This window comes from Capsicum annuum, chromosome 7 (genome assembly GCF_002878395.1).
Source record: "Capsicum annuum cultivar UCD-10X-F1 chromosome 7, UCD10Xv1.1, whole genome shotgun sequence".
Lineage (NCBI taxonomy): Eukaryota > Viridiplantae > Streptophyta > Magnoliopsida > Solanales > Solanaceae > Capsicum > Capsicum annuum.
Window position 1 is genome coordinate 226216947 of NC_061117.1, and position 26580 is coordinate 226243526.

General features: G+C 34.4%; 3 protein-coding genes across 4 annotated transcripts; 1 reads left to right on the top strand and 2 right to left on the bottom strand.

Annotated features, from left to right (window-relative positions):
- Window positions 1-1036: 1036 nt before the first annotated feature.
- Window positions 1037-9253, bottom strand: LOC107878914 (protein CIA1). Of its 2 annotated transcripts, XM_016726089.2 has the most exons (10): window positions 8564-9253; window positions 6585-6731; window positions 5991-6209; window positions 5745-5809; window positions 4407-4472; window positions 4211-4279; window positions 2522-2584; window positions 2070-2139; window positions 1643-1726; window positions 1037-1294 (listed from the first exon to the last, which is right to left on the bottom strand). In XM_016726089.2, the coding sequence occupies exons 1-10, from the start codon at window positions 8753-8755 to the stop codon at window positions 1211-1213; spliced, it is 1059 nt and encodes a 352-aa protein (XP_016581575.1). In that variant the 5' UTR covers window positions 8756-9253; the 3' UTR covers window positions 1037-1210. The 2 variants fall into 2 exon arrangements, with proteins under 2 accessions (XP_016581575.1, XP_047249363.1); XM_047393407.1 differs by lacking the exon at window positions 4407-4472 and having other exon boundaries at window positions 8564-8919.
- Window positions 9254-9635: 382 nt separating this feature from the next.
- LOC107878913 (COP9 signalosome complex subunit 6a) lies at window positions 9636-15877 on the bottom strand. The gene is made up of 9 exons (XM_016726088.2): window positions 15438-15877; window positions 13403-13491; window positions 11720-11813; window positions 11393-11454; window positions 11218-11296; window positions 10974-11066; window positions 10536-10636; window positions 10217-10272; window positions 9636-10033 (listed from the first exon to the last, which is right to left on the bottom strand). The coding sequence occupies exons 1-9, from the start codon at window positions 15715-15717 to the stop codon at window positions 9952-9954; spliced, it is 936 nt and encodes a 311-aa protein (XP_016581574.1). The 5' UTR covers window positions 15718-15877; the 3' UTR covers window positions 9636-9951.
- Window positions 15878-23779: 7902 nt separating this feature from the next.
- Window positions 23780-25635, top strand: LOC107877449 (scarecrow-like protein 18). The gene has a single exon (XM_016724098.2). The coding sequence runs from the start codon at window positions 23883-23885 to the stop codon at window positions 25233-25235; it is 1353 nt and encodes a 450-aa protein (XP_016579584.2). The 5' UTR covers window positions 23780-23882; the 3' UTR covers window positions 25236-25635.
- The last annotated feature ends 945 nt before the right edge of the window (window positions 25636-26580 follow it).

The window sequence follows — 26580 nt, forward strand, 5'->3', positions numbered from 1 at the left end:
AAACTTTATTTATTAATATAAAGTTTGAGTTATTTAGTTTAAAGTTTTAAAATATTTCTGGTAAAATGAGAACTTTTTTTTTCATTATTATTATTATTATTCAAATAATTTTTTAAAATATAGTTCACAATTTTCATTATTATTTCAAGTGAGTTGAAATTACAGAGTTTATTATTAAAATTTTTGAGTCCTCAAGATTTTTGGGGCCTTAAACAAAGGCTTTACTAGCCTTATCCTTCCCTCCCTAAAGAAACCTCCCATTATGTCAAAGCTAATAACTACAGAATCTTATCTTCAACATTAAACTTTTTAATTTGCATTACAAAAGAATCTGTCTTCTAACATTAAACTTTTAAATTTGCATTACTAGTTGGACACACTAGCAATATGTGAAACACAAACACCTATAACTATTTACCTGTCCCAATATCCTCTTTAGGTTTTTGTTGACCACATTCTCCATCGGCCCTCTTATCTCTTCCTTTTCCGAGCTCTGGTTATGGAAGAAGGAACCAACTCTCCTAAAGCTCAAGCCATCTGCACCCGTCTCATACTCCCACACATTCTTTATGGTTCTCAAATTTAATGTTTGACATCATCTTTTTCACAATGTTAATGATGAACTTTTGGTTATGCCGATTAATTCTTTGCTAGTTTCTACCATGGAAAACATCTATCCACTGCCACTAACAAGAAATCGATTGTTACCAACACCAGCAGCATGATGTAACCATTCTAGTCAACCTCCACCATCTTTAGGAGTATACCCAGCGGCATGCGCCCATGCCAGCACTAACTGAAGACTTGCAGAGAGTACATCTGTAATTCAGCCAAACTGTTGTAGGTCTAAAACCCGAAAAGATGGTCATCCACTAACAAGTAGACAACAGCCTCGTATATATCAAAGCCAGAATCCATATCTCAAAATAACTGCAAGAACTATATACTCAATGTAACCCAACAAAGTGGGTCCGCGGAGGGAAGAGTATATGCAGACCTTACCTCTACAGCAGAAGTAGAGAGGTTGTTTACGATAGACAAAACTGTTATTGGATAAAAAGATGAGAACCACACTCAGTTCTGATATGAATTACATTTTCTGATAGCCATCCAAAACTTCATAAAGGCTTAAATTATTGTGAATTACATTTTCTACATCAGAAAATGATGTACATTGGTTTTTCTAATATCCGCTATGAAGATATGTTTACTACAGCTTCTGTCCAGAGAGACGAACCAACTCCCATATCTTCACAGTCCCATCATCACTGGCCGAAGCAAGAAGCCTCCTATCCTGCATGATTTTTACAGAAGAACGTAAACATACTGCAGCATTTATTTCACCAAAGAGAAACTTGTTTTCATACGGTGAGGGATATGCATATGAAACTCTCAAATACACAATAAATGCACCCTTTTAGCCTCTGCATAAAAGGGTAAAAAGACTGAATATTTGAGAACACAACCGAAGACAAACATTTCGTCCCCTTGAAAAACCTCACAAGAATCATTGCAATGCCTAACAAATTTGAGGTAGACGGCACAAATTGTCAGCTCTGACACACAGTGACATATTGGTACAGAATTAAAGCAACGTCAGATGAACAAGTAAATGTCAAAAAATCCAATTCCATTGACTTACCCCAGAGTTCCATTGCACACAATTTACATCCATTTCATGAGCCTTCTCCTTCTTCAGTAGTAGTTTATATGTAGGTCCATCAACCTGCCATCAGTCACAGTAAATTTTTATTTTTATTTTTATTTGGATAAGGCAGGGCAAACTGGTGCACTCAACGCTCCTGCTTAGGTTCACGGGAAGGGCCGGACCACAAGAGTCTACTATACGCAGCCTTATTTGGATGAGGCAAGCACAGTAAAATTGGTATGCCAAGGAAGTGTTGGAAAATTACAGTGTAGCTAGGTAAATTCTTTTTATGTATATATACTTGTATTGACTTCCCGTGGCTTCTTCCCAGGTTTACTACACATTCTGACACCCCTTAATGAAAACCTCGACTCCGGCACCAGTAGATATCATTTCTGGAATAACAAAGGGTTTTAAATACCTCATTGTCATTATTCTCAACAAATAAACATATAGCATTATCAGCTGCTCCACTGGCAATTATTCCTTCCCTGACATTTTAGCATATCAAGTACGTTAGTCTGTAGGATGACAGGGAAGAAAAGACAAGAATTATCAAAACTAAAAGCCTTCATTACTGAAAAATTAATACAATGTTTACAAAGGTCCCCGAGGCAATTGAGGTAATTACATGCATACAAGACCTGATAAAAGAGATCAAAAAAAAATCTAGACAGACAACACAACAAGCTATGAAATCTTCATTATGGAAAAAAGACGTAACAGATTTTGCTGATCCCCCTTCCAAACAACACCACAATACTATTTTTGAGAAAAAAGACAAAAGAAAAACCCTGTCGAAGGACGGTATGTTTCAGAAAGGAAAAGTATACATTACCATGAGGTGTTAAGAAAACAGATAGGAGTAGCTACCTTGACCAATGAATTGAGAAAATTGTCCTGTCATGATATCCAGATAGGGTGCAGACATGTTTCCTGACAAGCATAAAAAGAAGATGGTTGTTAATCAGGAGTTGGCCAATATAGTAATTACTGAGAACTGTTGAAAATATAATTAATAAGTGAATAAAAGTATCCTCTCTATAACAGCTTAAACTTTTAGAAGAGATGGTCATATACTTTAATATGGTGTTCAAGTCTTAGCGACCCATTATTTTTTAAAAAAAAGAGTGAATTTCCACACTCTTGGCCATAAAAACATGCTCTCTCTAACAGGTCATCGTATTACGGACATAATTATGGAAAAAGAATCAGGCCCCCGTATTAAGGACATAATTTAGTAAATAAAAAGCATGCTCTCTCCAACAGCTTAAACTTTTAGATGAGATGGTCACACACTTCAACAAGAACAATTACATCGAACATGGTTCACCAACCGAATGAGGACCATTCTTGGCGTGAGGAAAAACTTAAAACAAACCAATAAATGTTGTCTTAGGTGAACAAAAATCATTGTCCATCTGAATGCATATGCATTAGCTGATGTTCAAATGATACATACCCTTTCTTTTGGAAACAAATTGACATTATTTAATATTTACACAAAAGGGATTTACTGCAATCTACATGTCTAAGTATAGGCTGAACCGTATAAAACTGAGCATGTTGTTGCTTAACTAATCGCCCGGCGATAAACAAGTATGCTCATTAAAGCACCCCGCTAGTACTCTATACGGAAGATATCTTTAACTTTTCCGTTCAGGATATAAAAGCAAATACTTCTAAACTATAAACACCAACAAACTACAGGACACTAAAAGTCATTAAATTGTAGAGATCATACACGAATTGTCAAACAAGAGCTATAAAGCTTTAATATCTTGCACACTTGACTAGTAGGCGTTTGGCCATGCACAATTTGGAGCTAAATTTGAAATTTCGATTTGATATCAGCGTTTGTTTATGATATTTGAATAAAACTTCAACTTCAATTTCAACTCATGATTTCAAATCCTAAATTCTCCTATAAGTAGGATTTCAGTTCAAGTTTGTGATTTCAATTTTAAAACTTGACCCATAAGTTTATATTTTGCAAAAAAGACTCATAATTTTAAATTTTGCAAAACAAAGGCTCATGCTCGATGTGAAGGATTGTTTATGCCATATGGGAGAACTATATTAAAGCATAGCTAGTTACTACTATTGTTGATTTATTGGACCTGTGGGTCTTTGTAAAATTATGTGTATTTTAACATTTGTAATTGCAAGCATTTACTTATTTATAAAAGGAACACTAAGATATATGATTTATCAATGCGACGCCTTAGGATATATTCCAATACTCTGTTTATGAACTATGATTTGCTCATTTGGGAAGATTTTACAAATGTCGAAAGTTTTGATAATTTTCACAAATTGTGGGGTTATCATTTTTATTAAAAAAAAAAGGTACAAACTTTTGAGATCCAAATTGCATGTCCAAACAAAATTTGAACTCCAACTTAACCTGATTTCAAATCAAATCATGGACGAATGGCCCTTAGTTCACAAGGTGCATTTCGATACCAATCCTGCATTATGTCGATGCCACTCCATCCCTTATGGATGAATCAATCATACAGGATAGTATGCATAGAAAAGGGAAGATAATATCACACTTACCAAGGTGCATTTTTATGCCAATCCTGCGATTTGTCAATGTCACTCCATATCTTAATGGTAAGGTCGTCACTGCAAGTTACAAAATTCAATGTCAACTCTATTTAAAGTAGTGACTGTAACAACTACCCTATTCAAGATACACCAGATACTTCAGAGCATATATTTTAAAATGAATTCAGCAGAAAGAAAAGCATACCCGCAAGAAACCATTTTGCCTCCTCTAGCATCGAAGGAGAGAGACCAGACAGTGGATGAATGTCCACTGAAAGTTCAACCATGTAGTGACATCAGCTTTCAAAACATCTTAAGCAAAGCTACTAAGTCGTACGTCTGTACCCTAAACCACTCATACTGCTTGTTATAGGCCACATGCTGATATTTTAGGCCAAAGGCCAATGAGGAAATATGCATATCCAGTCAAAAGAGCAGTCAAGACAGCACAAATTTAAGAGCGGAACTTTTAAATGCCTAAATCATTTTATTTATATGGGACCATATATGGGATCATATCTCTCGCACCATCGACACTCCTGTTTACATGCATGCCACTATTCCATAATTCTCACTTTGACAAAGTTCTAATTTTTTTTACTTCTTTAAAATCTCACTTTAACAAGGCTGCCCAATCTGTTATTTCATATCCTCTAATAGTAGAACTTTATTTCCTTTTGCCTAATTAACAATCCAGGGCCTTTCAGAAATAATGTCTCTACCCTGCAAGGGTAGGGTAAGGTCTGCGTACCACCCACTCTCTCTAGACCTCACTTGTGAAATTACATTGGGTATGTTGTAGTTGACATGTTGTTGCCTAATTATCAAAATGTTGAAGTGTTTCACATATACAGATTCATCAACCTAAGTCTAGCACTTACAATCATAAACATGGAGATATAACATATGCCGTAACTCATCCATATCTTCCACCTTTAATCTTTCTTGATTAACCAAAATCTTTTTGAAAACAACTTCTGGATGTAATCTAAAATTTTCATTTCCGAATAACACTATTCCCTTATTTTTTTTGACGAAGTCCTTTCCCTTCTGTTTATTCCTAAAACATTTAATACCTATGATCCCACATATTCTGCAAATAATCACTAGAAAGTTCTCATTCTCAAAACTTGTCAATTCAGACAGAGGGAGCACTAATAACCTAAATTGAATTAGCAACACGTTATACACTCTTAAAGTCACCTCATTTCAATAAAATATGGTTAATCTACATATAAGTACATAAAAGTTAAGCCTTACTACACTAAGAATATAATCACCGCATCGATGACATAGGTTAACCGTTCTATTTTTTTCTCCTCAAGTAAATACAATAAATTTAAGATTCAACGGTTTTTACAACAGTGGTCTGAGCCGACTTGGCACACCTCGAATAATCACAGGGTACTTACCACCTCCAGCAAATACAGAGGTGCTAGGGAACAGTACTTACTAAGATTTGCGCAGCTGGAAAAAAATCTAGTGTTTTTTGTCTCTGCTGCAATAAATTTAAGATTCTGTTTTGCCCGACAATGACTATTACCTATTCGATTCACCCAACGTTTGAATACAATGCCAATCATCACTATCGCCATCCTCTACCCAAACCTGCAGTTTCAAGCACCACTAGAGATTAGATATTATAACTTACATATGAAAGAAAAACAAATTGACAACCAATTATATACCTTACATGTAATAGGGGTATGAAAAGAATTCTAGAATCTCTCTAATCAAAAACAGTGAGAGATGGGGGTTGGGGGGATGAAACGTTGAACCTTAAATATACCTTAATGGTGTTATCATAACTACATGAGAACAAAGCATCCATAGATGGATTCCATTGAACCATCTTAACATCTTGTGTGTGTCCTTGTAACACCGAAACACAGTCAAACTCATTTCCAGGCAACACTTCCCATATCCAAACTGACTTATCTCGTCCACACGTAGCGAGCAATGAGCCTTCTTTATTCCAAGAAACGCTTTTCACTTCATTGTCATGACCCTAAACATTATCCGCATAAGAAAAACGAGAACGCAGACAAGAGTTTAGTAGATTTATTGCCCATTAAAGAAAATGAAAAAAGCCAAATTTAGAAGTTAATATAAATTAGGATCACAAAGCAATATCAGACAAATTAAATGATTCCATTTAAGCACAACTCCACAGGTAACAAATTCACGCATAAGTTATTATTATTTTTTCTTTTGAGAATAGTTCATGCACAAGTTATTAATGGACAAAAGATATTAGTTTTGCCAACTTTGCGAAGGGTGTTGTTAGAGCTGAGGGAATGAATACAACAACAACAACATACCCAGTAAAACCCAGCTGGGAGAATGAATATGAAATGAAATTAATATGATAGAGAAACTGTACCTCCAAAGTGGAGACACACTCAAAGTCAACCCCAACATTTTCCCAAACAGCAGTTGTGGCATCAAAGCTAGCTGTTGCCAAAAATTTGCCCGTTGGTGACCACGCACATGATCTGACAGTCCGTGTATGTGTTTCATCCAAAACAGCCTGCAAAATTTCCTTCAAATAGTTACTACAGCTCGTTTTATTCTTATAAGTTGAATAGCCATTATAGCTAGAGGATGAAGGTCACTTTATTTCTTGAGCATGGAAAGGATGCCAGAGGAAGAAGAGAACAGGAAAACGGAAAAGAGTGTGCAGCTTGCTTTATGGCTGCACAACCCCATGTCAGCATGGGCGGAACCACCTTAGGTGAAGGGTGGTCCGGTGCACACCCTTCGTTGGAAAATTATGTGGTATATAGAGGTTAAATGTTAGCTATTACAGGTAAATATTTAACTTCGCACACCCTTAACACAACTAACTGAGAAGAAAAATTGCATGCCCTTCGCCAAATTCCTGGCTCCGCCACTACCCAAGTGCGCTTTCCTTTAAATTTAATTAACTATCATATGTTAATAATAAAATAAAAACTTTACCAAATCTCAGAATCAAGATCAAAGAACTAACGCAGCATCCAACACAACAGATTTGAAGCTGATACTCTCACAAGTAACTCCTTAATTTGTCAATAACAATTCAAGTGCATTAACTTCTTCTTTCCATGTGAAGAATTAATTTCTAATACTTCAAAAATTTTATTTTTCTTAGACAGGACTGATACTTCATAGTAAATAAGTTATTAACAAGTTCTAGAGAGCCTCTTCCCTTCAACGCCACAAAGCTAATAATTTTATGTGTCTTCTTGGGCGAGTGAAGTGCTTCACGGATGTAGAGCACGAAAGCATAAAACTTTTTGCTTTTCCTTTCCCTCCGTCGTCCACAGAAATTATGTGTTGACTTAGTTGCTTCTGCAGTTTATTTTAATCCCAATGTTGATCCGACGCAACAGCTCTTCAATCACTTGCGGCAAAATTTCTAAATCTGTTTAGTATGGAGATGCGAGCACAAGAAGGCAGATTACTCCCTCCGTTTCAATTTGTTAGACGTACACTTCCCGTTTTAGTCCATTTCAAAAAGAATGCCTCTTTACTTTTTTTGTGGCAACTCTTAAATTTCAATTTTGCACATGGCATGTTTAATACCATAAGATTCAAAAATTTCCTACACTTCCTATTAAAATAGAGGGAATATTGATTATTAGAGAAAAAGAATTGGATTCAATTTGCAGCTCTTTACGATATCCAGCTGATTGTAGTACACAAAATTCTTTCAGCCAAAGATTATCAAACACTTGGATTAATCTTTCACCATACATATTAAAAATAGTGCATTGATCGAAAATTCAAATTTTAGCAAAAGCTTCAATTTTGCTTATTACTCCCTCCTCCGTCCAATTAATCTTTCACAATACATATTAAAAATAGTGCATGGATCGAAAATTCAAATTATAACAAAAGCTTCAATTTTGCTTATTACTCCCTCCTCCGTCCAATTAATCCTTCACAATACATACTAAAAATAGTGCATTGATCGAAAATTCAGATTTTAGCACACGTTTCAATTTTGCTTATTACTTCCTCCTCCGTTCATTTTCACTTGTCACATTTCACTTCTCAAGAGTCCAACTACATCAATTTTAACCAACATTTTAAGATGTATTTTCACTTAAAACATTTTTTTATAGTTTTCGAACATTTAAGTTTTAAATATTAAATCAATCTACTTCAGTTTAGTTTAAAAGTTAAGTCAAATTGTCTTTCGTAAAGCAAAACAGGACAATCAAATAGATCGAAAATTCATCATATTAATATGAGAATGATTGCAACTTATAACTATTTTTTTAATATTTTTCGAACATCTAAATTTTAAATATTAAATTAATCTACTTCAGTTTAGTCAAATTGACTTCTGTAAAAAAAATGTGACAAGTAATAAACCTGGCAGTGAAAAGAACCGGTGGAATCCTGTTCCCAAATTCGAACAGTTTTATCGCCGGAGCAGGAAGCGAATACAGCTGGAACACCGTTGATACCGGTAGCCGGTTTCCAAGCGACACTCCAAACCCTATCGGTGTGTCCTTCCAGCTTCTGAATCTCCTTCAGTTCGAATTCACCGTCAGCGAAATTCATAGTAAAAACGGTGGAGCTGTAGGAATCTATGAGCTGAAGCTGACTAAGTAAGTGACGGAGTAGAAAAGTTGGATAGTTTAGGAGAGTACACGCGCCGCCGCCGTGATTGGGGGGGGTTTAAAGGAAGATAGTAGTAAAACTCGTGCGTGTTTTATTAGAGAATCAAAATTGTCATTTAGTACAACTTTTTTACTAAAATAATTACGTATCATTTACTTAAAATTATTTGTAATAATATGTAAAAAGAACTCTTAAAATTTACTCCATTAGTAGTAATTTAAAATTGACTAAAATTTTACTTCTCAAATCTTTGTTAAATCAATTAGTACAACTTCTATCAACTTATAACAAAGAGAAATCTTTGTAAAATCAATTAGTAGTACAATTTCTATAACTTACAACAATCTTCTTTGTTAAATTAACTAATGATCCATCACAATTTTACAACTCCCAATATGAGAAAAATTATAGTGTGTGACTTCATTTTGCGTTAATACTTGAGTGAGTTTTTTTTTTTTTTTGATAACTAATACTTGAGTTCCTACTCTGCCTCCTTTTTTTCTTACATTGTGTAATCGAAGTCCTGAGTCGAGACCTATCGAAAACAGGCTCTTTATTTCATTTGAGGTAGGAGGTCTATCGAAAACAAGCTCTCTACTACATTTGAGGTAGAGGTAGTGGCATGATCCGCGTATACTTTACCCTCCCAGACAGTATGTTGTTGTACATTGTGTAATCGAAGGGGAAAAAAGAAAATAAAATACAGAAACACAGAGTTTTCAAATTCTTTCAACCAGTGTTGGACTAAACACACAAATTAAGGAAAAAACGAAAACAATTTGACAATGGAACAATATACAAAGATCAAAACTAAGGCACATAGCAAAATATCATCCATTTTTTTTTACCCTTTTAAAATGGAGTTCTCGTTTGACAAAATAATATAAAGCCACACTCTGATATCTAAGCCAAAAACCTCTACCATTTTCTGACCTGTCCATAATTGTGTCCACAAGAATCGCAGGTAAAATAACATATCGGGAAACTAACACTACGGCAAAAGAAAGAACAAAGTTTACTACTTCCATTCCTATATTCCCCACATGTGGATTCCTAAACTCTCAAAAGATGTAGCTACTTGCTGCATAGGAAATTCAGTAAGAACAAGAAACCAATCCTGGCAATACTTCCAACTTTCAAATAAAAGCAGTTCGTCCGCCCCTCCTACTATGCCTGTCATATGCAGTGTTGAATTTGTCAACGAGCTCGTTCATTGTACTGCAATCACCAAACAAGAAAAAGTTAGATTCTTTACGATTTGGCTCATGACTGAGCTTAAGTCGGAGATGACCTAGTGCATGCACTACAAAATTTGTGGTAATACTAGTCACAAAAGAACTTATCATGGTTCATGACGATCAAATTAAAAAGAAGAAATCACAAAAGCCTCAAACATCATACCTAGAGCAGTTGGTGAACATGGCGAGATAACTAACTAATAATGTGTCATTATACTCCTGCACCAAAAGAAAGAACAAATTATAACGATAGAATAGAAAAAGAGAGTCATCTTAGGTACACTGCAACAAATATAAGACCTCTAATGAGCAATTTGCAGTCAATACTCGAACTATAGTAGCCATCATTTAATGATCTTCAAGCATATCAGGGAGCCAGTAAGAAGAAACCTAGTGAACTCTAGTGAAGATACACCCAGACAGACAGAACACACACATGTATGCATCTGCAACTCTAATGAATAAGCTCAAAATGCACTCACCATCAAGAAATCATCTTTAAATTTCTCCGACTCAATAGCTGGTAATCTTCTTAAGAGACTAGAGACCTGCCTCAAAAGTGAATTATCACAAGGGATATCACCTGCACCCACAGCAACTACAACATTAAAATCCTTGGGACAAACTGCCCTATGAATCTCCTATTTCATGTAGATAATTGAAGAAACTCATGAGGCTCAAATTTTATTTTTTGGGAGTCAAAGAGGCTAAAATTTGAGGAAAAGGCAATCCCCTTCACTCACACAGTTTCTAAGATTATCAAGCACCTGAACTCACGGGTCCATCTAGGGAAAACTTAACATTTATTCAGGATGTATAATATTATAAAATTTAATCAGGTTTAGGCAAATCACCCTGTTAAAGCACTTCCTTCGCAATCAATTTAAACGTAACTTCAAGTCCTAACAGATTCTAGATACCTTTTTGCATTGCAAGCAGATAGTGATGTAGCACTTTGATTCTGCTATTCAGCATCTTTATGGCACTATGTATGCCAGTGAGGTGGGCAGCCACTGTAAAAACAAATCATGTAAGTCCTATACAAGCTCTGGCATTGTTGGGCAAAGTGAAGAAAATAAAATAGCAGATGACTCTAGGTTTGATCAGCACTGTTGCAACTTGCAAGCTTGGAATTGCAAAATAATAGAAGTTAACAGTGCTCACACTGAGTTGCAGCAGAACCTCCATCGGATGGTTTAAGATGAGCAACATGATCCACAGAAATCCGTTCAGCTTCAACAGTCTAGCAAGCAATAAGATATTTGAAAAACAAAAAGAATTTGATTAAGGTGCTCCCAAGAACTAGTTGACAAGACAACAAAAATTGATAAGAATGTACCTCTATCTGGTAACTGGCTTGGACAAAAATAAGCTGTGGGACGCCATCAATGACATGCAACTCTTGATACCAACACAGAGTTTCAAAACAAAAACATTAGGCACCAAAGATCTTATTTCACAAAAACATAGTGTTCCAGCACAAGAACCCACTGTACAATCTTGTTAAGAACTTTAAGGTGACAAAAGTAAAGGGCTGCAGCTAAATGATGTCAATGAATACATTTCATTCTAACAGGGACAAGAAGACAATTTCTGCCAATAAAAGTTCCCACATTGATTTCAGATATTCGCCATAGAGCAAGGTTCATATTGACTATATACGCACCGCTTTCATAGATAGTAAGTGGAAGGTCCTTCTGTGCATGATTGATGGAAGGATTGAGAAGCAAGTACACAGGACTTTCATTGATATCCATCAACTGATACAAAGGAATGTATAACAAGGTTAATTATCGCCAAATACAAAATATTCTTACTGTTGATGGACAATAAGGAAGAAATAAGATCCATTAGAAAGATTAGCAAATTAATCATCTCCAAATAAAGTAATGCTTGAAGCACGGGCCTTCACTGGCATATCCCATCCTCACACCCCAAAAATGAAACTAATACTTGAATCATGGGCCTTGGCTGGCATATCCCATCCCCACCCCCACCACCCCGCAAAAAAAAAAGAAACTAACCCCACAAACAAAAGGAGATGTACAATAGCCTACTCCACTAAATAATGATTGAGACCATGAAACATCAACAACATTTTTCCTTTCTCTTTTATGGCAGCAAGCATAAATGAGGGAAGAACTTCAATATCTACCACCCCAATATTGAACAGTCAGCTTTTTCTTTTTCTGGCTGAAATGGTACAATAATGTACTATTTAATTTTGTGGAGGTCTTTGTATTTCAACAGGAAAGGAAGCTATCCCACAATAACAGGTAAACGTCAATGATCGAGAAGTATTTCAGTTGAAACATGGGAATTTTCAGAGAGCAAATAAGACTTGAAAGAAATATCTTTTAGACAAGAAGCGTACGTCGTAACATCTAGCTCTTTTGACATACCATCAGAAGACAAGCAGTCTGCCTCAGTTGTCAAGGCCAAGGCAGGGTTATCAACTTGGCATGAAGCCGTTCCTAAGGCCAAATAACTGCGGCTTTGGGGTTTTGATGGAGTAATTCACACCAGCTCACAACTTGAAACTTTTTGCATTCTAACAATTCTACTTTGGCTAACAAACAAGGATCAAATCAGCTGACAGAACTCTTCAGTCAAGTCCCCAAAATTCTAATTATCCTAATTATTCTTCCTTGCCTAGTGTAACCTTCACCCTGCTGTTTATAACACCTTAAACTTAGTTGATTTTATGGTGGATATAGTTACCCAAAAAGAACACAAATAAAGGTACTAAGAGTATAAAATTCACAAGCAAAATAAAAAAATGTATAATTTTAATGTTCAAAGATATATGATCAAAACATTCCCCATGGAGGGTATAATGCTGATCTCGTATAAACTGATCCTCTTATGATAGTATTCCCGTACTAGATCATCCAAAGTTTATGACACAAACGCCAGCACTTCTTCTTCACTGTGATAGTAAAGCCATTTGCACAAGAACAGACGGATAATATGACTCGATAATCTTTTAATATATAAGTGCTTATGTAACACATGCTTGTTATGGTACCAATTCTCACCTCCTATTTACAACGTTTGCTTCACTCTACCTACCACAAGTGAAATAAAAATGCAGCCATTTTTTTTCTTGAGATACACAATTTTTACTAATTAACATTATTAACTTCCTGAATAGCATCATCCTATAGAATTCATAGTCATCTCCTCCCTTTTCTCAGACAACCATCCTCTCTTTCGCACTTGGAAAAAGTTGCAATACGAGTTATCTTAGGTTCTATCTTTATCCTCTTAATTATAAGAGGAAAGAACAGAAAGTGAAATGAGTTTGAAAGAAAAAGAGGTCAAATTTCTGGAGATGATAAGAACTCACAGCTTTGTGAATCTGCATATCCGATTCTTCTGCATCACTTCCCGATGAATACCATCCTAGCACATAAAAGTTAGGGAAAACCTTCTTATCTGTACAAAATTCCCAACATTAGTTCTATGACATACAAACTCAACTGCAAATAAAATTATAACTATCAAGTTATCAAAAACCAGCTACAGGCAATTGTCAGTTTTAACTATAACTTGGCAATTGTCAGTTTTAACCATAACTTGGCAATTGTCTATCTTAAGCATGAGTAGGTACCACCTAGGCAAAACAAGCCCAACTAACCCTTTTCAACAGGTTAAACTAGGTCCGTTCAAACCCAACCAAAATAAATGCTATTGGTTTAACGGTTTCGATTTTATTTTTATCGGGTTATCGGTTTTGTAACGGTTTAGGGTTTTTTATTAATGGGTTAACCAATAACCCGATAATAGCTAACGGTAAATCCAGTAAGTTCATTATGTTTTACTACTCAGGTTGAGCAAATAATGCAAAATCAGGAGGTTATTTTTGTATCAAAAGTTATGCTTGTTATTTTCTACTTGCAATTAATCTTCCTAACATCATGTGCATTGTATTGTTAATACTTATTCTAAACTGGAACTTGCTAATTAGATTCTGTTTTATCACATTCCCCATAAATGATTTTCAATAAAGGAAAATTTTCATTGTAATCTTAACGGTTAATCCGATAACCGAACTGATACGAGCATAATTAGCTTGGATCACATTAGGAGGGATTTCCATATATGGATGATAGCTTGGAGCCCGTAGGAAGCCATGAAACAACAAATACACAAGGTCATGAGCAATCAAGATGTCATTTAGGCAATCAAGAAGGGCCCTTGTGGGTTATTTGTTAAATAGTCACTTTCGGGCTATTTTTGTAATAAACTATTTTTATAAAAGCAATAACTATGAATAGTTTTCTTAGCCATTTTCATACTTAGATTTTTATATGATTGAATTGCCTTGAATAAACTTGATATTTGGTTACTCTAGGTTAGGGTAGTGATTGGGTTCAATTCTGATTGCTATCTTAGATCGAGTGATTAGGGTGGATTCCTGAATTGCTTGTGTTATCTTCTTCGCTTGATCGGTCATCGAGTTATCATATTGTGCATTCAATTTGGTTTCTCGTACATTTGATTGAGTTCTCTTCTTCCTTGGTCTAATTGTGTATTCATTTAGGTCTTTCTTTCTTCTATCCTCATCCCTCTTTCTAATCTATCCCTCTATCTTCAATTTGTGTTGTTTAATTCCACATTGTCGATATTGATTTTAGTCACCTTGATTAGGATCGTTATCACAAACCGATAATGATAAATAACCGATTAATCGATATCTTAATGATTTAGCATGCCTACAAACCGATAACCGATAACCTTCAAAACCAAACCAATTTGCAGCCCAAGGTCAAACTACTACAGTGATATATAAAAAAAATAAATTACATTGACAATGTATGCAAGATAAACTCATAAAAGGGTATAAATTTCAATCTCAAAAAAAAATTGAGTCACAATATGGATAGCGGATTATTTATATGGTCTTTTCGATAACTGTGATGTCTGAGCCAGCTCGCATGCACCATAGACTAATTCCACTGAGTACCTACCACATTCCACCAACAACAGGTACCATGTGACTATGTCAATGAAGGCTAGACTAATTCCACGGGATACCGGTCACCTCCCACCAACAACAAGTACCACCTAACTCTTTCCGTCAAGGGATACCTACCACCTTGCACCAGTACAGATACCACCTAACTCTGTCCATCAAGACTAGACTAATTCCATGATATACTTCCAGCTACACCAGCAACAGGCACCACGTAACTCTATCCACCTAGCAATTTTGTCTCAGCTCAAATTTGAACGTGAGACCTCATGATGCTCAAAACACTTTTTACCTACTCCATTCAAGCTCATATATCATTCAAATACATAAAAACTCACCTCTTCAAACTCAAATCAACAATTCTCTATAACTTTAACAATTATTTAAAAAGGAAAAAAAAACTCACAGAGCTCCTGCTTCTTCTCAAGGAAAGCGCGGTCGAGAGATTGAGTAGCGGGATCATATAAAAGCTCAAAGCTATTGAAGATCTCAACAGTACGTCCACTCTGTACACCGATTACACAACCGAAAACCCTAGGCGGTACGGTAGGCGAATCAGCACCGTTGGATGAGTGACACGTAGGAGGTTGAGATTGAGATTTGACACGTGTATAGTGATCCGATACGTTGAGTATTACCAATGGATGGAGCTTGAATGTTAAGCCGCTGCTCGATGATGACGCCATTCTCGTCAGAGTACGGTTGTGGTTCGCCGGAGAAAAAAAATATTGGAGAGCTAAATTTGGTTTTTGGGTTTGTGAGTTTATTAAAGTATTTATAGATAATATTATATATATATATATATAATTGGATTTTTATTAAAGAAAGTGATGAAAAAAATAATTGGACACGTGTCTTGCTTCCTTTGCTTGATTACATCTAAATTAATTCAATAAAGTTTTCCTTAATAGTAAAGGGGTTTAGTTGTTCCGACATATGCGTGTAACTCAATTAATTTCACATTATATCAGTCACCTCTCATTAATAATGAATATTGGGATAACTTTGTTCGTCAAGTTTAGAATAGATGAAAAATAAATTACTTTAGATTAAAAATTTTAATCAAGCCAAAAGTGAAGTTCATTTAGTAGAAATAGATAGTGAGCAAGTTGCAAGCGCCTAATCTTATCAAAATAAAGGTAACAATTGAAACTTTAGCTTGAAGAAGAGAGTTGTTTTCCACCAAGGGGTGCGTTGAAGCTACTGCAACAAAGAGCTGGTCGAAATCAAAGTACTTTGTTTATAGGTATTGTGAAAAGGATAGAATATGTGTCTAATAATTTTTCTCAAATCACTCCAATATAGTGGATCGAGATCAATTACGACTACCAAGAAAAGGTATGTGTGGGATTTTCCAGAGGAGCTTTTTGGCAATCATGCCTCATTGACTAAGAAAGGAGCAAACACAACATGAACCCCTTCTTTTCAATTGTTGTCAGCACTCTCTCCGGTCATGTCTTTTTGTTAGAATTAAGAAGACCAAGCAAAGTTCGAAGGCAACTATCCTAATATGAAGGCGGAACAAGGAAAACAGCTGAAAGCCAAAAACACACCAATGAAAAGAAAAATATTATCAAATTGAAATCAATCACTTAAGCCTCTTTGTTTAAGTTCTTTAAAGATTGGCCACCAACAAGCGCTTCAAAGGTCGAGCCCTGATCAACAAAATGCTACAATCATGTCAATTCTAGCACAATAAAAGTGTGCACACCGCTCAACTCTCTCTAATGCTAATATTTTTATCTTTTTGGAACAATGAAAGTAATAATTTCATTTCAAATTCTTGCTTTATTTAATCAATATGGTATTCAGAATTTAGCAAGTATTTTCGTTTAACAAATAAAACCAATATAGACATTTACAACAATTGAAATTATAATGTGCATCTCTAAAATATGTCAATAAACTCATTATTTGTTATAGAGATCAATAAATAAATGTGGAGTGGGCTCTTTTATCAAAATTTGGAACAGTTTTGACTTAGGGGTGGGCCTAAGGAGAATTTTGGGCTCGAAATATGGGTTGTTTAGAGTCAAGGATAAAATTCACAAAATAGCCACTTCAGCCATGTTTTGAAAAGTAACCAATATAATGAAGTCTGAATTTCCACGATTGAAATTCCAAGACAATTATCATGGAGAATTTCAATTGTTAAATTCAAACTCCAAAATAATGACTTTCTTTTTACTTATAAAAGTTTTTAGATTATTGTTTCACTTATTTGGTGCCTAAGTGAAAACAACACAAACAAAATAGGTTTTATGTTATATACATGGTTAGTATAAAAAAGTTTTAATTATGTAATTATTTTTATTATATTAACTAGACTCCTAAAATATACGAGACTTCTAAAATATATGAAAAGAAAATCAATTAATATTTTCTTTTGTAGTGATCAATTAGAAAAATACTCCTAAATCAGGATAGAAAAATACTCATAAAATAGGATTTTATTAAGTAAATATTTCTATAAATATTGAAATGCACGTTAAATTAGAGAAAAAACTGCTTTACTTGTTGTAAAAATATGGTTGATGCTCATTTAACTTGATTCGGTTGCATGTCTAGATTGAAGAATGCTTAATTTTCTAACTCTCAACTTCTTCACTATTTCTGTCAACATAATAAATTCTACGTGTGTATATATATATCTTCTTTATTTTCATTCAGGTCATTCTCTTGTGTCAAAATTTTTGCTCAGACAAAAATTATTTTCATCAAAACTGAAGCTATAATCGCTATTGTATTATTTTGTTGTACTTTACAAGTGATAGATGAAAGTCGGGCGGCTTTGAGGATTTGTTTAGATAAAGGTTAGGTTTAATTGTATCGTTTTTATATCTTTATTTTGAGATTTTTTTCATGTAAAGGTAAAGTTTAGTTGCATTATTTTGATATCTTTGTTGTCGTATTATTTGTTATAGTTTACAGGTGGTAGATGAATGTCGGGCGGCTTTGAGAATTTTTTTGTGTAAAGGTTAGATTTAATTATATTGTTTTGATGTTTCTATCATTTTATTGTATTGTTGCAGTTTACATGTGGTAAATGAATGTCAATCGACTTTGAGAAATTTTTTTGGTAAAGATTAGGTTTAATTAAATAAATTCTCCAAAAGATATTGAATTTAATTATTATATTCATCTTTATTATTTAAACAAATATCCTATTTAGTGTAACATTTGAACACAATAAAGTGAGGTACACGTGCGAGGTCCGTACACCTAAACTAGTATAGCTTAAAGGGAAAAAGGTTCAAACTATACCTAAACTTTTGTGAAATTTGTTGTAACACGTCTGAATTTTGCTGGGGTCCTATGACCCCCCTCGACTATTTATTACCGTATTTCTATGGTATATATTTGCTCCGCTGGATTACTATGTGAATACACGCGTTGAAGTGATTCAGCTGGATAAATATACGCCACAGAAATATGGTAATAAATAGTGAAGGAGGGTCAAGTTGAGAAGCCAATGAAAAAAGGTAAAATGGCTTGTAGTTGAAGATAGCAGAGAGGGATGGCACCAACTTTACACAATACCTCTGATTGATCAAATCACACACACATATATATAGGTTACTTAATTAGAACAAAGGTTGTAAAGTAACTGGTCAACATTATGTACACTATTGAGTAAAAGTTTTTTTTTTTTTTCTGACCTTACTATTTGGGACTTTGTAATATTCTTCTTTTGTTCTCTCGTCATTTGTAGGCATCAAACTTGGATATCACCACATAATATGTACTATTTAACTTTAATCATGTTTTGGGATGACATTGAAATTTTGTGAATTTTATAAAAGGAGTTCAATTTTGATTAAAGTTTTTGAGGGCTACTTTACTCTAATTCAGTTACTCCACCTAAACCCTAAATTACGCAAGGGAGCAAATATCCTTTAAAGAAGCAATTCCACTATCCCACAAATTCACGGAATATTCACAAAGAGATCAACGATCTTCAAAGTCTCAATACATTCCGGGGATATTTATAGATCAAAATCCTTTCTTCTTGATAATCAAGTAGATCCACAAAACCTCCTTTCATGGAGATCAAATTCAAATATTATTACATTCGAGAAATACTCCACTAACGACCCTCGAATTACAGAAAAATCCAAACCTCCTTTCATGGAGATCAAATTCAAATATTCCTACATTCGAGAAAATACGCCACTAATGGCCCTCGAATTACGGAAAAATTCATATCAAATCCTATGTTCGAGAAATACGCTACTGACAACTCTCGAATTATGAAGAAAATCAATAGAGAAGAATCAAGGGAGGAACAGATTTGTACCCACATCGTTTATCAATAAAATTATTGTTTCTTCATATTTTTATTTGTGGTTGAAGTTTAATTTTCATGAATTAAATTATGTTGAAAACAGCGACATCTTAGAAACACAACTACCCTCTCTTTTAATTTGTACTACTCTCGTTGTCTCAATTTATTTGATGAGGATTGAAGTACAAACGTCAAAATGAATTTGGCATAGATGATTCTTCAAGCTTCTTAAGACAAAGTGACGTATTTCAAAACTTTTTCTTTTTGTTTCCCAAGGTATCCCACAGCCGGCAGTCGTGAGACTAATCCTCTGTTTCTACGGTCAGTGCATTAAGCGGTAGGGAATTGGTCACAAAGTTTTTTTCATTCATCAAAGATGGGGATCAAACCCCCAACCTCTTGCTTAAGGAGTGAGGTGCTGAATCACCACACCAACCCTCGTGGTTACGTATTTCAAAACTTATTACTTATATGAAAAATATTACAATTCAATGTAAGTAATAATTCAAAATATTTAATTAGTAAAAAGTAGAGAAAATTGTAGTCGTCAAAGAAGAAACTGTTTAAATCATGTGACGAGTGAGACATAAAAATTCAAGATCATCTGCCTTCAAAGTTATTCTTATGAATTAGGTGATTATTGAGATATAGCATACACTATAATTAAAAATGTATTCTCTCTAATAATAACTTAAACTTTTTAAATACGACGATCACCTTTAAGAAAGCGAATCAAAGATTTTAGACTTATATGGTCGAATATATATGTAAGGAGTATATATATTTATGTACGTACTAATACAAAATCTCATTTCACTACTTTTTAAAGTAGATAACATACTGAGGGCCTGAATTATTCTTACAAAGTTCACGTGCAACCACAATCATATATTGCTACTTAACTGACACTTCATATATGAGGGCCTGATGTGATTAGGAAGATTCATCATTTGAAGTTTATGAATTCTTATAATGATTTTATATTAATATAAATTTATGTAAATTCATAAATAACAATTTAGATGATGTGATGAAAAATGAGCAAAATAGATGATTTTAAATAATGTAACATATAATAAAAGTTTGTGTACAACATATTTTTAATTAGCTACTTGGATTGAGATAAAATAATAATAATATATTTGATATAAGATCATAAGTAAAATTCGAGGAGGATAGCTTATATTAGATCTTACCTATTGGAGTCCTTATTGATAGACCCTCGATTCAAGAATTGAAATACAATACAGAATTATTATTTTTTTTCTTTTTTTTGGATTAAGTATGACTTTTTGGCTTGGGAGTTTGGAGTGGGGTGGGATAGTGGCGGAGTTACCTTTATTAAGAAATATCATGAATTAACATCGTTTTATCAAAAATTATGTCATATATATATATATATAATTTTTTTATTAATGCGTTTACTTCTTTATATGTTAAAATTATAATAATAAAAAATAATGTTGATATTAACTTTACTTGGGATAGTTCCTAAACCCCACGTGGTAAGGCAGCCACATTTGCATATACATATCTTATCATCAGAAAGAGAAATGAAAAGCCACTAAAGTCGAATCCAAGCAAAATAAATAGAGACAAACGAGGAAATTATATTATTCTTCTTTGGTGGAGGGTCTAGGGGTAGGGGGTGGTATCAGTATACTCACCGATAGTCAGTAGCGACTCAGAATTTAAGAATCAGGAGTATTCAAAAAGTTTAAATATATATATTAACACTCATAATTTTAAGATTTCATCTGAAAATCAAAGAACCCAATTATCTTCATTGATTTCATGAGTGTGTGTTTTCATTTTATACCAATTTTTATCCAGTACTTATATAATTATATCTTTTTATCCAATTCTTTCATCATATTTTTAAACATAGATCCGCTATTGTATACAGTGTAAGCTTTTATATATTGTATAATGTTAGAGTTTGTGACCCGAATTTTGTTGATGCAGCCCTGAAAAGTTCGCGTTGCGACCCATGTTTGTGATTTTTTATGGAGTCTGTGGTGGTAGCATAGGGATCGGGACAATATGAACCTGTATGTTTTGGGCCTTGTATTTATTTGTATGCATAGTGGGTTGTTTCAAGTTATTCTCATACACACGAAATTGAGTCTATCCTCTTCACTATAGTAAATTTCTCTGTCTCTGCCCGTGATTTTTTTTACAAGAATTTTTATATAAATCTGTGTATTCTTATTTTTACTTTTACTTGTAATTTGCTTATTCTGTCCGATTCATACCATATAATACTACGTGTGAGGTGTAAGTTTTTCGACACATTTAAGGCTTTGCGTGTAGTTGTTGTTGTTAGGTGGTACTGTCATTTGACAACTTTTCCTTTCCACACACAAATTTAGGGAAAGTGGTGACAATATATCCAAGAAAAAATTTTGTCCATCTATACTTTTCTTCACTATGGTTATGGTATGCTAGCTCTTGATTATCAATACATATTCCAAAATAATAATAATAATAATAATAATAATAATAATATTAATAATTATGTAATTGGTACATTCTATCCTATCGCAACTACTTGAGTGAAGCATCTAGTACCTCTTGAACTATGATTAAATTTACTACGATATACCTCAGTTTCACGTGGGTCGTCCTATTACTCCCTCGAATTTAATTTTAGCGTATTTTTATCACCCTTTTGTACTAACGTGACACCTTTTGTCAACCTTTTTAGCTAACGTGAAACTTTGACATGGGGCCCATTTTATGTAGTAAGGTGTCACGTTAGCACAAAAGGGTGCCATAAATACGCTAAAATTGAGTTCACGGGGTAATAAAATCATTGTGAAGTTGAAATATGTGTCGTAACAACTTTGATCATAATTCTAGGAAGTACTGGATGCTTATCTCCAACTAGTATATTTGACTTCTTGAATTCAAAAGTCGTAGTGTCATTTGCAATACTATCAGTCTTAATATGTTCTACATTATTAGATTGGAGGCTGGGGAAAGCGCACTCGTCGAAGAAGGGCCTGCCGTACGTAGGGGTGAAGAAAGAAAAGATCGGATTGGAATATCGATGACATCGTTATTATTGATTTGAAAGTGGCAAAGAGGGTAGCTTGCTTCTAGGCAGAAGCTTTGCGTCTCACACTTTGATGAGTGGAACCTCTTGTCCCCTCTAATCCGTTGTGTTCTTAGCGTGCGTGATCCAGTTATAGAGCCTATTATGGTTGTCGAATGGGCCTCCTCTCCACCTAGGCGAAAGATAGGGCGTCAGGCGAGCGCGATTGGATTTTTCCGAACAAGCCTCAAGCTTGAATGAGCTCTCTAACCGGTTAGAAAATTTCTTTTACATTTCCCAAAAGTCATTCGATTGCTCATGACGGGATAGAGAAAAATGGGGTAGGGAGTTCGAGTGTCAAAACATCATGTTATATTATCCTCGCTTTTATAAAAACCTAAATATGATTCCTGCAAGAAACGAAGATGTTAGAATGTTCCACGTATAGGTTGAAAGATCGAATAGTTATTTCCTTATAATGAGCGTTAGATAATCTCATGGTCTAGTTTTCGAAGTTTGAAGTACGTACATTTTAAGGTCCTTATTTTAAGAAGGTATTAAAGACCCACACCACTCAGAAACAATAACAATTTATGGTGCTATATACATATATATCATTCACAATCATATCACTAACTTTTGAAATTAAAGTGGTCTTAATTAGAAAATTCCTACTGTCGCAGTTGGAACCTACACCAACAAGATGTTGATAAATTGGTGCTATATTTGAAATTTTGAATAAAAAAATGCCATAATTTTTTTTAATATAAAGTTAAGATAATTACATAATGTAAAGTTTCAAACGGACAAACCACACATAATAATATGGTCAACAAAAAGGATATTCTATCAAAATCAAGTCATTATCAACTTAATTGGCATCTTAGTTATAAGTACAAAAGCTATTTTTTTTTTTTTGTTTCTATGTAAACTTAAATGCTAAGTAGCTTTTGTAGTACTAATTATTCTCCTATATATCTCCTCAATCATAAGATTATCCTTGTCTAAAAGAATCATTTCCTTACTTGTAGTATACTTTATTAGCATTAATTAGTTCAGTCACAAAATCATATATTTAACTTAGAATTCTTCCTTAACACATATGGTGTCACATATTTAATTTTCACTATATGTCACTCAAGTTAACTCTAAGCTTCAAATTATGTTATTCGAACTCTTTAAAAATGGTATGGAGTTGCGTGTTGTGTAGCAATTCAAGAGATCGAAAATAACATGACCAACTAGTCTAATACAATATTTTTGAAAAATACGAGCAACAAGAGATCAAAAATGACATGACCAACAGGTCGAGCATAGTGTTTTTGAAAAGTACGAGCAACGATAAAAGTTTTGAGATGCCAAAACCATAAATTTCCCCTACTTCATCATTGAACCCCTCTCTGTCCTTCCCCAGGCCCCCTTTTTTTTACCTTTCTCTCTCTTTTATTTCTCTTTCCATAAGCATATTCTTTCTCTTTCTAGGGTTTTCACCTGAAATAGTGCTAGCTCTTAATTAATTTTTAGATGATATGTTAGGATCCTTTGGTTCATCATCATCTCAATCTCATTCTCATTCTCACCCTCATCATCATGATGAACAAGAATCTACTGATCATCATCATGATGATCATCAACGGCGGAGATTCATTGCTACTGCTGCTGCTACTACTACTGCTACCACAACTATCACCGCCACCATTTCGCCTGTCATTCAAATCCGCCAGCTACTCATTAGCTGTGCGGAGTTGATTTCGCGGTCTGATTTTTCGGCCGCGAATAGACTTCTTAACATTTTATCAGCTAACTCATCTCCTTTTGGTGACTCAACGGAAAGGCTAGTCCATCAGTTTACTCGTGCACTTTCCCTTCGTCTTAACCGCTATATAACGTCGTCAACCACCAATCATTTCTTAACACCTGTAACAAGTATTATCGAAACTGCTCCAGCTGATTCTTCTTCGTCGTCATCATCATTATCATCATTAGCTCTACTTCAATCATCTTACCTGTCTCTAAACCAAGTCACACCTTTCATAAGATTCACTCAGTTAACTGCTAACCAAGCGATTTTAGAAGCCATTAATGGTAATCAACAAGCGATACACATCGTTGATTTCGATATCAATCATGGTGTTCAGTGGCCTCCATTAATGCAAGCACTTGCTGATCGTTACCCTGCACCTACTCTTCGAATCACCGGTACTGGAAATGACCTTGATACCCTTCGTAGAACTGGTGATCGTTTAGCCAAATTTGCTCACTCATTAGGGTTGAGATTTCAATTCCACCCTCTTTATATCGCGAGTAATCGCGATCACGATGAGGATCCATCGATTATTTCTTCCATTGTTCTCCTCCCTGATGAAACCCTAGCTATAAACTGTGTTTTCTACCTCCATCGTCTTCTAAAAGACCGTGAAAAACTAAGGGTTTTCTTGCATAGGGTTAAGTCCATGAACCCTAAAATTGTTACTATAGCTGAGAGGGAAGCAAATCATAATCACCCTCTATTTTTACAACGATTCGTTGAGGCATTGGATTATTATACAGCTGTGTTTGATTCATTGGAAGCTACATTGCCACCGGGTAGTCGAGAGAGGATGACAGTTGAACAAGTATGGTTTGGGAGGGAGATTCTTGATATCGTGGCGATAGAAGGAGAGAAAAGGAAGGAAAGACATGAAAGATTTAGATCATGGGAAGTAATGTTGAGGAGTTGTGGATTTAGTAATGTTGCTTTAAGCCCTTTTGCATTATCACAAGCTAAGCTTCTTTTGAGACTTCATTATCCTTCTGAGGGATATCAACTTCGTGTTTTGAGTAATTCTTTCTTGTTAGGTTGGCAAAATCAACCCCTTTTTTCCATCTCTTCGTGGCGCTGAGAAAAGGGGATCTGAAGAAAACGCACAAGTTTAGGAGGGTCTTTATATATTCTGCCCGAAAAAATTGCATTCTAGGGGAAAGGAAACCCTAAATAACAAGAATTTCTAGTGAAGTTGTAGTACTAATTAATACTCTTGCATGGTGAAGGACAATGAAGAGGTATTGAATTTCATGGTTTTTTTTTCTCATCTAGTTTTATTTGTTGGGTATGAGGTTATTGAGTTGATCATGACAAATGTTTTAATTTTTAACATAGAGGACTAGGTTGATGATATATATATTTAAGTTATAACTAGCTAGTCTAAGTTGTATAATGCAAGATCCTCAATTTATTTTTATTATTTTTTTGTTGTTGTTGTTAGTGAAAGATTCTGTTATTACCAAATTGTTAGGTAAGTGACACACTTTGGAGTGGGAAAATTACATATTCCAATTAAAGATGTTAATTAACCCTACCATATTGTTTGTTTGTATTATTAATGGTGGAGGGTTTCATTATCTTTCACTTTATAAATGCTAATCATGCTTCACCTTTTCATTTAGTACTTTAGTTGAGTACATTTTTGTTTACTTTATAACATTATTCCTTATCAAAAAGTCTTTATCTTGTTGCATTTTCTTATTGTACTTTACAAAAGATTTCTGGTATTAATGGAAAGTGCTCACATTTTGGAAAAAGATATGGCCTACAAGAAAGTTTGAGTTGATTTTTCAGATGACCACTCAATTAATAGTTTATTATTTCAAGTTATTTTTTTGCCCAAAAAAAGGGGATCACGAAGAAATGTCATTTTTAGAGATAGTAATAACTATTAATTGAGAAGGGGCAGACCTAGGTGTTAGTTTGTGGTGCTTCGACACCTGTTAAATCATCGGATGCAAATTAAATATAATTATGTAATAAATGTATAAAAATTGGCATAGGATGGAGGAAAACACTCATTAAACTAAGAAGATAGTTGGGTGCTTTGATTTTTAAGACGGAATCTTAAAGCTTTGAGTATCGATATATATGTTGAACCTTCTAAGCACCCACGAACCCTAAATCTTGGGTCCAACACTGTAATTGAGGGATCATAATCCGAGAAACCAACCCAAAAAGTTGTATACCTCATATATGTTGTTTCAATCCCCTTCAATTTTTTCGTAGATGAGATTTTGTTTCTTATATATTGAGTGATGATTTTATTTTATGGAAAAAAGAGAAGGAGATTCTTGAACATGGCTGCATGAGAATTGTTGTTAGTATTGTTTTGTGTCTTTGAAATAGGACCATTAATTGCCCTAAATTGTGCCCTATTGTCCCCTCAACAAAACCATCAAAGTTGTCAAAATAGGGTTATT

What these genes read in the sequence shown, in the direction of transcription:
- LOC107878914 (XM_016726089.2), bottom strand. Translation starts at nt 8,755, where the DNA reads ATGAATTTCGCTGACGGTGAATTCGAACTGAAGGAGATTCAGAAGCTG. An exon ending in AGTGTGTCTCCACTTTGGAG is followed by an intron (nt 6,210 to 6,584) that starts GTACAGTTTCTC and finishes GATAATGTTTAG; the next exon opens with GGTCATGACAATGAAGTGAA. An exon ending in ACGTTGGGTGAATCGAATAG is followed by an intron (nt 4,473 to 5,744) that starts GTAATAGTCATT and finishes TTGAACTTTCAG; the next exon opens with TGGACATTCATCCACTGTCT.
- LOC107878913 (XM_016726088.2), bottom strand. Translation starts at nt 15,717, where the DNA reads ATGGCGTCATCATCGAGCAGCGGCTTAACATTCAAGCTCCATCCATTG. An exon ending in AAGCCAGTTACCAGATAGAG is followed by an intron (nt 11,297 to 11,392) that starts GTACATTCTTAT and finishes ATTGCTTGCTAG; the next exon opens with ACTGTTGAAGCTGAACGGAT. An exon ending in TCTGCTTGCAATGCAAAAAG is followed by an intron (nt 10,637 to 10,973) that starts GTATCTAGAATC and finishes CTGTGGGTGCAG; the next exon opens with GTGATATCCCTTGTGATAAT.
- LOC107877449 (XM_016724098.2), top strand. Translation starts at nt 23,883, where the DNA reads ATGTTAGGATCCTTTGGTTCATCATCATCTCAATCTCATTCTCATTCT.